Source organism: Equus asinus, chromosome 30 (assembly GCF_041296235.1).
Source record: "Equus asinus isolate D_3611 breed Donkey chromosome 30, EquAss-T2T_v2, whole genome shotgun sequence".
Taxonomy (NCBI): domain Eukaryota; kingdom Metazoa; phylum Chordata; class Mammalia; order Perissodactyla; family Equidae; genus Equus; species Equus asinus.
The window spans coordinates 29949232-29962948 of record NC_091819.1 but is presented as its reverse complement, the minus strand read 5'-3'; the positions used below and the strand labels follow the sequence as shown (position 1 = coordinate 29962948).

The following is a 13717-nucleotide window of genomic DNA, read 5'->3' as shown; positions in this document are numbered from 1 at the left end:
TTTATAAAAAAGAAGCTCTCAGTGAAAAGGATAGTGTTATTAAAAATTCTTTTTCCACTACTTAAAAAGGGTTAACTATTGTTTGAATCAGTAATACATGCACATGATACAAAATTCAAAAGGTATGAAGGCTGTGTAGTGAGAAGGCATCTCCCTTCCTCCCCCCACCTCCTATCCCTCCCTAGGGATGCTCTCCAGCTTGTTTGTTTCTACTTGTTAAAAACCAGATGCAAATGTTTATCATATTTGATTAATGTCTTGTTGCCTTCTTTTTAGAATAACCAGAAAAATCTCATTGCGTATAATCCTTCCAGAACCCTACACAAATCCTTACTTTACGTATGAAGCCCAGAAAAAATAAAATTTGCTTATTTTCTCTGAGGCTTGGGAAAGTCTTCTATTGCACAGTAATGCAATAATGATAGTAAACTCTGCTACAGATTAGGAAGGAAACAACCAAACGACCATGTTGTATGTTTTAACCAAGTAGAAAACTAGTTTCATTGAAGTTAAAGATCATAATAAAATATTTTAAAACTATTTGATGATCATTTTTATATATACGGTTTAATTCTCTGATTTGAAAATCAATCCCTGAACCAAAATTTTTCATGAATTTATATAGGATTTGAAAAACATCTAATTTCCCTTCACTGGAAATCCTTGTCTTCCTGCCATTTTTTCATATGCCAAGTTCAAAAAGTAGTATGCATTGGACACTTTAAATCTATTATGTTGGAGGAGTGATGTTAGCAACATGGAGGAGTGAGCAGTTTTCTTTGTCTCTCCCTGTGAACTAAAACTAAATGGACATTCACTGATCAGTGGAGGATACTCACACAGCACCTCAGGATGCCTGAGAGAACCCCACTGCTGTACGTTGGAAGGCGGATGGCCAACCCCGGGAGGAGGGGGAGATAATGAGAACTCTCCAGCCCCTAGACACTTCGGTACCTGCAAGCAACTCTCTCCTGGCTGACACGCCCATATCACTGCCACAGCCCCGAGGATGGGCGTGCGCATCGGTGCGACTGTGGAAACAGGTGACTACAGCCCTAAACTCCCCGTGATTGCCCTGTGGCCCAGGGGAAAATCCACAGTCCCACATTGGCCGCAGGGAGAGTCTCTGGTCAGCCCTAGCGGAGAGGCCCTGCCCACCAAGCACAAAGGCTGGGAGACCTTGGGGCAGGAGTGGCTCAGCTGGGCGAGCTACCTGCTGGCTGCATTAAACACCACAGCTCTGCTGTAGCCCTGAGGGGGCAAGTGAGATCCAGCAGGACTGCACAAGTGGGCAGGGACAATCCAGAGCCCCACTGTGACTGCTCCTTGGTCCAATGGGAAATTCCACAGTCCCACAGCAGCCACAGGGAAAGTCTCTACTTGGCCATAGTGGAGAGGCCCTGTCCACCAAGCACAAAGGCTGAGTGACCTAAGAGAAGTGGCACAGCCAGGCAAGCTAACTGCTGGCTGCATTAGATGCCCATAGCTCTGCTGTAGCCCAGAGTGGGCAAGTGAGATACAACAGGACCAGATGGTGGCAGAGCTGCAAGTCTGGGTGAACCAGCTCTCAGCTGCTGTGAAAGCCCATAACACCACTGCAGACCCTAAGGAGGGAGTGTGTCTAGGCAGATCTGTGGGAGCAGGCACCGGCAACCCAAAGTCCCTGTGTGATTGTTCCCACAGCTGACAGGAGACCCCACAGGGCCACTGAGATCACAAGGAAGAGCCCAGGCTCAGCCAGGAACAGCTGACAAGGATCCTGCTCAGCACAGATTACACAGCTGCTGCTGCTTCCTTCCCAGTGGCAGCAAGCGGAAGCAGTAACCAAACTCTATCTCTTTGCAGAGGCACACATCCACATCATAAAGCAGGATGAAGAAATATATTAAATCTCCAGAAGAGAAGGAAAATGACAAGCACCCAGAAAATAATCCCAAAGACACAGAAATCTGTAACTTAAATGACAAAGAATTCAAAATAGCTATCATTTAAAAACTCAATGAGTTAAAAGAGAATACAGGTAGACAACTCAATGAGTTCAGTAGCTGTGTCACAAAAGAGCTTGATACTATAAAGAAGAACCAATCAGAAGCGTTGGAGATGAAAAACACAATGCATGAGATTAAGAAAAATCTGGACTCCCTGAACAGTAGGGCTGACATTATGGAGGACAGAATTAGCAGTTTGGAGGATAGGAATTTAGAAATGCTTCAGATAGAGGAGGCAAGAGAACTAAGACTAAAAAGAAATGAAGAAACTCTCCGAGAAATATCTGACTCAATTAGGAAATGCAACATACGGATTATAGGTATCCCAGAGGGAGAAGAGAAGGAGAATGGAGCAGAAAGCTTGTTCAAAGAAATAATAGCTCAGAACCTCCCAAACCTGGGAAGAGAGCTGGAAATCCATGTGACAGAAGCTAATAGATCTCCAAACTTAAGACCAACCCCAAGGTGTATAGTAGTGAAGCTTGCAAAAGTCAACAACAAAGAGAAAATATTAAGGGCAGCAAGGCAGAAGAAAATAACCTACAAAGTTATTTTCTATCAGGCTGTCAGCAGATTTGTCAACAGATACCTTACAGGCTAGAAGAGAGTGGAATGATATATTCAAAATTCTTAAGGACAAAAATATGCAGCCAAGAATACTCTATCCAGAGAAAATATCCTTCAAATATGTTGAAGAAATGAAAACTTTCCCAGATAAACAAAAGTTAAGGGAGTTCATTGCCACAAGACCCTTCCTACAAGAAATGCTCAGGAAGGCCCTCATACCTGGGGGTAAAAAAAAAAGGAAAGAGGTTACAAAACCCTGAGCAAAGGAGATAAGTAGAAAGACAAAATCAGAAAATTGCAGCTCTCCATCAGAACAGGTTAGCAAATGCTTAAGTATAACATTAAAGATAAAGGGAAGGTAAACACCAAGAATAAATATAATCTTGTCATTTTAACCACAAACTCACAACACATGAAGAAAAAAAGATGTGACAATAACAACCTAGAAGGGGAGGAGGAAAGAGATGGAACTGGTCTAGTCTGAGAAAATAACGAGCTGTCAGAAAATGGACTATCTCATCTACAAGATGTTTTATACAAACCACATGGTAACCACTAAACAAATAATTGGAACAGAGACACAAATTACAAATAAGAAGAAAACCAACATAGAAAACTACCTAAGTGAATTGGTAGTCTGAAATTCATGGGACGAGAGACAAAGGAAATGCAGGAGAACTGAAAAACGTGAGATAAAATGGCAGCATTGGGTTCCCACATTTCAATAATCACTCTAAATGTAAATGGATTGAATTCTCCAATTGAAAGACACAGAGTGGCAGGATTGATTAAAGAACAAGACACAACAATATGCTGCCTCCAGGAAACACATCTCAGCCCCAAAGACAAACACAGACTCAGAGTGAAGGGATGGAAGACGATACTCCAAGCTAATGGGAAACAAAAGAAAGCAGGTGTTGCCATACTTACATCAGACAAAGTAGACTTCAGGGAAAAACAGGTAAAGAGAGACAAGGAGGGCCAGTTTATAATGATAGAAGGGACACTCCACCGAGGAGACATAACACTTATAAACATATATGCACCCAACACAGGAGCACCAAAGTATGTAAAGCAACTATGAACTGAACTAGAAGGAGATAGCAACAACAATACAGTAATAGTAGGGGACCTCAACATCCCACTAACACCAATGGATAGATCATCTAGACAGAAAGTCAACAAGGAAGTTGTACAATTAAATGAAAAACTAGACCAGATGGACTCAATAGATATATATAGAACACTTCATCCAAAAACAGCAGGTTACACATTCTTCTCAAGTGTGCATGGAACATTCTCAAGGATAGACCATATGTCAGGAAAAAAAGCAAGCCTCAACAAATTTAAGAGGATTGAAATAATATCAAGTATCTTTTCCAACCATAATGCTATGAAACTAGAAATCAACTACAAGAATAAAGCTGGGAAAGGGGCAAAGATGTGGAGATTAAACAACATGCTACTGAATGATGAATGGATCATTGAAGAAATCAAAGGAGAAATCAAATATTATCTGGAGACAAATGAAAATGAAAACACTCCATACCAATTCATTTGGCATGCAGCAAAAGCGGTCTTCAGAGGGAAATTCATTGCAATACAGGCTCACCTCAAATAACAAGAAAGATGTCAAATAAGCAATCTCAAACTACACCTAACTGAATTAGAAAAAGAAAAACAAACGAAGCCCAAAGTCAGTAGAAGGAGGGAAATAATAAAAATTAGAACAGAAATAAATGAAATAGAAACAAAAAGGACAGTAGAAAGGATCAATGAAACAAAGAGCTGTTTCTTTGAGAAAATAAACAAAATTGACAAACCCTTAGCCAGGCTCACTAAGAAAAAAAGAGAGAAGACTCAAATAAATAAAATCAGAAATGAAAGAGGAGAGATCACAATGGATACCACAGAAATACAAAAGATTATAAGAGAATACTATGAAAAACTATATGCCAACAAATTGGACAACTTACAAGAAATGGATAAATTCTTAGACTCTTACAACCTCCCAAAACTGAATCAGGAAGAAATACAGAATCTGAATAGACCAATCACAAGTAAAGAGATTAAAACAGTAATCAAAAACCTCCCCAAAAATAAAAGTCCAGGACCAGACGGCTTCTCTGGAGAATTCTACCAAACATTCAAAGAAGATTTAATACCTATCCTTCTCAAACTATTCCAGAAAATAGAGGAAGATGGAGCACTTCCTAACACATTCTATGAGGCCAACATCACCCTGATCCCAAAGCTAGACAAGGACAACACAAAGAAGGAAAACAACAGGCCAACCTCGCTGATGAACATAGATGCAAAAATCCTCAACAAAATTTTGGCAAACCGAATACAGCAATACATCAAAAAGATCATACACCATGATCAAGTGGGATTCATAGCAGAGACACAGGGATGTTCAACATCCACAAATCAATCAACATGGTACAGCATGTTAACAAAATGAGCAACAAAAACCACATGGTCATCTCAATAGATGCAGAGAAAGCATTCAAAAAGATCCAACATCCATTTATGATAAAAACTCTCAATAAAATGGGTATAGAAGGAAAGTACCTCAACATAATAAAGGCCATATATGACAAACCCACAGCCAAAGTTACAGGGTACAAAATCAACTTACATAAATCGGTAGAATTTCTATACTCTCATAACAAACTAACAGAAAGAGAACTCAAGAACACAATCCCATTCACAATCGCAAGAAAAAGAAAAAAATACCTTGGAATAAATTTAAGTAAGGAAGTGAAAGATCTATACAATGAAAACTACAAGACTTTCCATAGAGAAATTGATGATGACATAAAGAGATGAAAAGACATTCCATGCACATGGATTGGAAGAATAAGCATAGCTAAAATGTCCATTCCACCTAAAGCATTATACAGAGTCAGTGCAATCCTAATCAGAATCCCAATGACATTCTTCACAGAAATAGAACAAAGAATCCTAAAATTCATATGGGGCAACAAAAGACCCTGAATAGTCAAAGAAATCCTGAGAAACAAGAACAAAGCTGGAGGCATCACAAACCCTGACTTCAAAATATACTACAAAATTATAGTAATCAAAACAGCACGGTACTGGTACAAAAACAGGCACACAGATCAATGGAACAGAATGGAAAGCCCAGAAATAAAACCACACACCTATGGACAGCTAATCTTCGACGAAGGAGCTAAGAACATACGGTGGAGAAAAGAAAGTCTCTTCAACAAATGGTGTTGGGAAAACTGGACAGCCACATGTAAAAGAATGAAAATTGACCATTCTTTCTCACCATTCACAAAAATAAACTCAGAACGGATCAAAGACTTAAAGGTAAGACCTGAAATGATAAGACTTCTGGAAGAAAATATAGGCAGTACACTCTTTGACATCAGTCTTAAAAGGATCTTTTCAGACACGATGTCTCCTCAGACAAGGGAAACAATAGAAAGAATAAACAAATGGGACTCAATCGGACTAAAGAGCTTCTTCAAGGCAAGGGAAAACACGATTAAAACCAAAAACAACCCACTAACTGGGAAAAAATATTTGCAAATCATATATCCAACAAACGGTTAATCTACATAATATATAAAGAACTCACACAACTCAACAACAAAAAATCAAAGAACCCGATCAAAAAATGGGCAGGGGGCATAAACAGACATTTCTCCAAAGAAGATCTACAGATGGCAAATAGACACACGGAAAGATGCTCATCATCACTGATCATCAGGGAAATGCAAAGCAAAACTATACTAAGATATCACCTTACACCCATTAGAATGGCTAAAATAACCAAAACAAAAAATAAAATGTTGGAGAGGTTGTGGAGAAAAAGGAACCCTCATACACTGCTTGTGGGAATGCAAACTGGTGCAGCCACTATGGAAAACAGTATGGAGATTCCTCAAAAAGTTAAAAATAGAAATACCATATGACCCAGCTATCCCTTTACTGGGTATCTATCCAAAGAACCTGAAATCAGCAATTCAAAGAGATCCATGCACCCCTATGTTTGTTGAAGCATTATTCACAAGAGCCAAGACACGAAAGCAACCTAAGTGTCCATCAACTGATGATTGGGTAAAGATGTGGTGTATATATATATATATATATATATATATACAATGGAATACTACTCAGCCATAAAAAAAGATAAAATCGTCCCATTCACAACAACATGAATGGACCTTGAGGGTATTATGTTAAGTGAAATAAACCAGATAGAGAAAGACATTCTCTGTATGATTTCACTCAGATGTGGAAGATAAACAAACACATGGACAAAGACAACAGACTAGTGGTTACTAGGGGAAAGGGGGATGGGGGATGGGCACAAAGGGTGAAGTGGTGCACCCATAATATGACTGACAAATAATAATGTACAACTGAAATTTCACAAGGTTGTAAATTATCATAACTTCAATAAAAAATAAAATAGAAAAAAATACATTATGTTGAATCCTCACAACAACGTTGCAAGATTGAGTTTGTTGCCCTCTTTGGAGATGATGAAACTGAGGCTCTGAGACTTGAAGTGACTTGCCCCAGGTTCACAGTGGTAAGTGCCAAGCTGGGATGCACACCTGGCACTAACACCCCCAGTCATGGCCCACCATGTTGTTTGAAACACAGTATCTCCTAGTCTAGAAAAAGGATGGATGCTTGACAAGCGTGGATCTCATTTCATCAAGGCATTCAAGCCTAAAGACACATTCATAAACAAAACATAGTCAAGGACTGAGGTGAAAATATATTTAGGTGAAGCGATACTGGATAAAATAGCCATGTCCTTCAAAGTGTTGATCAGCAGCCAACGTATTCCTGGGAGCAGCTGCAGCAGGGCTCCATCCTCAGCCCTGTTCTGACTAACGTTTCATTAATGCTTGGGACCAGAGCAGTGACTCTACTGTGGTAGGAGGTGTAAATACCTATTGAATAAATGAATGAATGGATAAGGATATTTGTATTGTGCTGATCATATCTTTAGCTGTCACAAATTTCAAGTCACAATAATTATATCAAACAGGAAATTTAAGATTAAAATATCGTAGTAGGCAAATCTGATAGTTCAAGGCTAAAACAATGAAACTTAACAAGGATAAATGTTAAATCCTAAACTTAGGCTTCCACAATCAATTTTACAAAATATATGGGCATTAAGGCTTGAAGTATGAAAGGAAGGCAGGCAGAAATGAAGGAAGGAAGGCTGAAAGGATGGAAGGCAGGACAGAAAGTAGGTAAGTTTGTATTTTCATGGACAAAAACTACAAAATGAGGCTAATAATATAATACAGCTACTAACTGAAGTTAATAGACAGTTAGGGAACAAAATAAGGAAGGGTGTTTCTTGTGTTGCTCTACAACAGTAAGACTCCATCTGGAATACGTTTCCAACTCTGGGTCCCTCACGTAAACAGGAATAATAACAACCTCAAGAGAATCCATGGGAAAGTGACTAGGGTGACGAGCAGAATGTAATCTGTGACCCATGAGGGAACTGGGGGTTTTAGTCTAGAGGAAAACAATTTGGGGAAGCATGATAGCTCTCTTTGAGAAGCTGAATGGAAGGTGGAAATTATATTTACAGGATGTTACTGGACCATAGATTCACAGCGTTTGAGGAATCCTCAGAGGTTCTGCCACCCACCTTGAATCACAGGTCATAACAGCTGCACCCATCTCAGTGAGAACAGAGCATAGCTTTGTTGATCTGGAGCCTAAATTAGTGGTTCTCAGAGTGTGTACGCAGGCCCAGCAGTGCCAACATTACCCAGGATCTTGTCAGAAATATAAAACTCTTGGAATCCATTCCGGATCTACAGAGCCAGCAGCTCTGGAGGTGGGGCCCAGCATTGTGTATTTTCAAAGCCCTCCAGGTGATTCTGATGCATGCTAAAGTTTGATAACTGTGACTGATGATCAGACAAAGGTGTTTAGCCTAAAATCCTGATCATGGTTATGTTTGAAAACCTACTGTCTCCTCAGTGATTCCTATCCACCTATCCTTTAAACAGATCCAACCATTAATCCAGTTCATTGTGTGCAATGGATATTTGTCAGGTTTTTGGCTACACAGCTCCCCAACCCCCTTCCTGTTAGGGTAGATCTCCCATTTTGTGAGTGTTAAAGGGATCAAGCGTCCCACTACAGATACCAAAGGTCCAGGTCCTCCCTCTGCCAACCCTCTGGGAGCAGGAGGTGGACGTGGCAGCCAGGACGGCAAATTAGTTGCTCCTGCCTGGAACTCTGAATCTTGAGCAAGTGACACAAAGACAAAGGGATGGTTTAGAATTCATCCGTTGAGCAGGGTCAAGGGGCAGCAGACGGCAGGGGTGCCTGAGGCTGGTCGTGGAAGCAGAGCAGCAGCTTCCCATCCAGTAGGCTCCCGTGGGGTGACCTTGGTTGTGGGTGCTTCTGCCCAGCTTCCCCAGGTTTCCGTCCCTTTCCTGAGCCTGGTTTTCCAGCCTGCCTACACATTCTATAATCCACCCTACATTCTTTTAATGCAGTACTTTTCATAAGTCAGGCAGTGTTCATTTCTATTGCTTGCAACGAAGAACCAGAAGGATACATACCTACTCATTCCTTAGTGCACATTTCATATTCAGGTAGGCCCTCAGATTATTATCTCCACTTTAGACAATGACAAAAATAGGTAATCAATGCTGGCCAACCTTAGCAAAGAGAAGAAAAAAAGCTTGAAGCTAGTGGCTGCACTTTGGAGCTTTTTATGCACTATCACAGTGAATCTTCAGGGGAGAGATCCCAAATGCTTCCTGGAATAATCCAACATTGCTTGATTTTGTAGGAACTTCTATTAAATTATCAATGTGTATACCACCTATGAAATATTCTTGCCAAGGAAATTGAACCTGAATCTAATCAAGCTTCCAAAGCTAATTTTCGTCTGCAGGAAATGGGAGTGGAGCATGGGAGACACGATGGAAGAACAGAGCAAATGACACCAGGAGGAAGCAAACAGCCAAACCCAAAATATGGACATGGGATGGGACAAGCAACCAGCATCTTCCATGAGTCAGTGACATGAAGAAAACAAGCAGAGGGGCCAGCCCAGTGGTGCAGCAGTTTAAATTCGCGTGGTCTACTTCAGCAGCCCGGGGTTTGCTGGTTCGGATCCTGGGCACGGATATTGCATGGCTCATCAAGCCATGCTGTGGTGGCCTCCCACATAAAGTAGAGGAAGATGGGCATGAATGTTAGCTCAGGGCCAATCTTCTTCACACACACAAAAAAAAAATAAGGAGAAAAGAGGGAAGGAGAGCACTTTAGACCAAAAGAAACTTAAGAAATTTAACAACCAACTGTCATACGTACATCTTGTTTGGATTTTGATTCAAACAAACCAATAGTGACAAATGAAGAGAGTACATTTACAGCTAACAATAGAAAAAGGAAACAATTTCTCTGAAAGCCATTATTTACACAGTGCCATAAAGCACATCTTTGATTTTCCATAAATGTTAAATAGGAAGATGATTTACATGTAAAAGTGAAAAAAGGTACCCTGTGGGATAGAACACCTAATAGTGTAAGACTCATCAGATCTAGTTCTGGTTATTGCCCTGTGACCCTGAACAAATCACGTAACACACTCAGCTGTAAAATGGGGAAGATCTCACGAAGCGGCTATTTCAAGTAGCTGATAAAAGCTGTGGCGAAGAACACGGCAGCACAGTCAGTGCTACAGAGCCAGACTTTAAAATAACAGTGCACGGGCCGGCCCGGGGCCGAGTGGTTGAGTTCACTCGCTCCGCTTCGGTGGCCCAGGGTTTCACCGATTCAGATCCTGGGCTCAGACATGGCACTGCTCATCAGGCCACGCTGAGGCGGCGTCCCACAAGCCACAACCAGAGGCATCTACAGCTAGAATATACCACTATGTGCTGGGGGACTTTGGGGCGAAGAATAAAAAAAAAAGATTGGCAACAGTTGTTAGCTCAGGTGTCAATCTTTATTAAAAAAAAAAAAGATTCTGTGTATCTCCACATCTTGAATAGAAGCAAATATTGTTCATGGAAGAATACGTGTCTTAATGAGCCAGGTGTTCTTGGAAAGAAGGGAGAGGACAAACTACATCCCTTTTTTGAAAAAATTTACCATCTGAGCCATTTTTAAGTGTACGGCTCAGTAGTGTTAAGTATATTCACATTGCCGTGAAACAGATCTCCAGAACTTTCTTGTCTTGCAGAAGTGAAATCCTATCCCCTTTACACAACAACTCCTCTTCCTGCTCCCCCTCCAGCCCCTGGTAATCACCATTCTGCTTTCTGTTCCTAGGAATTTGACTACTTTAGACACCTTATAAGTGGAGTCGTATAGTATTTGTCTTTTTGTGACTGGCTTATTTTACTTAGCAGAATGTCCTCAAACTTCATCCATGTTATAGCATGTGACAGGCTTTCCTTCCTTTTTAAGGCTGAATAGTATTCCACTGTATGCATATACTACATTTTCTTTATCCATTCATCCATCAGTGGGCACTTGAGTTGCTTCCCCCCTTGGCTATTGTGAATAGTGCTGATGTGAAATGAGTGCGGAAACACCTCTGCGAGGCCCTGCTTCCACTTCTTCTGGCATACACCCAGAAGTGGGATTGCTGGATCATATGGTAGTTTTCTTTGTAATTTCTCGAGGAACCGTCATATTGTTTTCATAGTGGTTACACCAGTTTGCAATCTTACCAATACTGCACGGGGATCCAACTTCCCTACATCCTCCCCAAGGCTTATAATTTTATGATCTTTTTTTCGGAGGAAGATTAGTCCTGAGCTGACGTTCGCTGCCAATCCTCCTCTTTTTGCTGAGGAAAATTGGCCCTGACCTAACATCTGTGCCCATCCTCCTCTATTTTCTATGTGGGAGGCCTGCCGCAGTGTGGCTTGATAAGCAGTGCTAGGTCTGCACCCCTAGATCTGAACTGGCGAACACCGAGCTGCCAAAGCAGAGTGCGTGAACTTAACCACTGCACTACCGGGCCACCCCCAATTTTCTGATTTTTTTGATAGTAGCCATGGTAGTTGGTATAGATGGTATCTCATTGTGGTTTTGATATGCATTTCTCTGATCATTAATGATGTTGAGCATCTTATTATGTGCTTGTTGGTCACTTGTATATCATCTTTGGAGAAATGTCTGTTCAAGCCCTTTGCCCGTTTTTAAATTGATTTTTGTTCTTCACTTGTAAGAGTTCTTTATGTAGTCTGAATATTAACCCCTTATCTGATCATGATTTGCAAGTATCTTCTCCTCTTCCGTAGGGTGCCTTTCCACTCTGTTGAGTGTGTCCTTTGATGTGCAAGTTTTTAAGTTTGATGTAGTCCAATTGCTTATTTGTGCTTTTGTTGCCTGTGCTTTGGTAATATCCAAGAAATCATTGCGAAATTCAATGTCCTGAAGTTTTCCCCTATGTTTTCTTAGAGGAGTTTAGTTTTTGGTCTTTAATTCATTTTTATTTGATTTTTGTATATGATATAAGGTCCCAAGTTCATTCTTTTGCAGATGGATATGCAGTTTTCTTAACATCATTTGTTGAAGAGACTATCCTTTCGCCATCAAGCAGTCTTGGCCCCCTTGTTGAAGATCGTCTGACAATATATGTGAGCATTTATTCCTGGGCTCTCTATTCTATTACATTGGTCTATATGTTTGTCTTTATGCCAGTATCACACTGTTTTGATTTGTAATGTGTAGCTTTGTAATATGTTTTGAAATCAGGAAGTGTGAGTCCTCAAATTTTGTTCTTCTTCTTTTTCTTTTTTTTTGGGGGGGGGGGGTGAGGAGGATTGGCCCTGAGCTAACACTGTGCCAATCTTCCTCTACTTTGCATGTGGGATGCTGCCACAGCATGGCTTGATGAGCAGTATGCAGGTCCATGCCCAGGATCCAAACCCATGAACCCTGGGCTGCTGAAGCAGAACGTGCAAACTTCTCCACTACACTGGGCCAGCCTCTTGTTTTTCTTTTTCAAAATTGTTTTGGGTCCCTTGAGATTCCATATGAATTTTAGAATGTTTGTTCTATTTCTGGAAATCATGCCATTGGGTTTTTGATAGGGACTGCATTGAATCTGTAGATTGCTTTGGGTAGTATTGACATCTTAACAATACTAAGTCTTCCAATCCATGAACACGGGATGTCTTTCCATTTATTTGTGTCTTATTTAATGTCTTTCAGCAATGTTACACAGTTTTCAGTGTATAAGTCTTTCACCTCCTTGGTGAGGCTTATTCCTAAGTATTTTTATCTTCTTGATGCCACTGTAAATAGAATTGTTTCCTTAATTTCCTTTTTTGATTGTTCATTGTTAGTGTATAGAAACATCCCATTTGAGAAGAACAGTAATATACCCTTTCTGTTTAGGAATTTTCAGTAAAGATTTTGTTCTTTACTGGTACTTTGGAGAAATTGCTTTATGGGCTTGACATGCATTTGGAATGAGTGAAGAATGCTGTGGAAATCAGAAGGTTTGTAAGATACACATTTGCCTAAAAGGCTGAACTAACTTGTGAGTACCTGTTTACCTACAATTAGAGGATTCGACGGGAGAATTGACAATTAGAAAGTAACTTGTTTGCATAGCAGCAACAGCAGAGGTGTTTTGATGGGGTCTTTTGTGATTGTCCAGCCCCAGATCCTTGAAACGAAATATTAGGCCCTTATATCAGTTAGGACTTTTTTAGTTGTGCTTGACAGAAAACCATTCATAAACTACCTCAAGTAGAAAAGAGCATACACACAACTGAAATGTCCAGAGGTAGAAGTGGATTTGGGCTTTGCTTGATCCAGGAGTCACCAACCTGCAACAGCAGTCTCAGACCAGCGCAGGAGGCCAGCCCTCAGCCCTGTGCTGAAGAGCCTGGGAATCACAAACCTGGAAACACAAAAACGTTTTCCCCATTCAGTCTTTTAAGAAAGTTTCCAGAATTGGATAAATATTGAGTGGAGAGGAATTACAGGAGGGGCACGCCGTGCCACCCCCAGAACAGAAGCTGGGGGGCTTTGAAGTCCCCCTGAGCAGAGTGAAGCATGGGGAAGAGAAAGCTCCAGCCTCTGCCCTGGGAAAGCGGAGACAAAGCTTCGGGTGGTTTCCTTTGGCTGCCCCAAGTGGGACATCTAGGCCTGTGCATGTC

At 40.8% G+C, this 13717-nt stretch overlaps 1 protein-coding gene across 1 annotated transcript in view; it reads right to left on the bottom strand.

The window, feature by feature from the left end:
• Positions 1 to 1023, bottom strand: part of LOC139042547 (uncharacterized) — a 32391-nt gene extending 31368 nt beyond the window's left edge. Inside the window, exon 1 of the mRNA XM_070501438.1 lies at positions 955 to 1023. Coding sequence (XP_070357539.1) covers positions 955 to 1023 — 69 coding nt within the window. The remainder of the gene's footprint in view (positions 1 to 954) is intronic.
• Positions 1024 to 13717: the final 12694 nt, after the last annotated feature.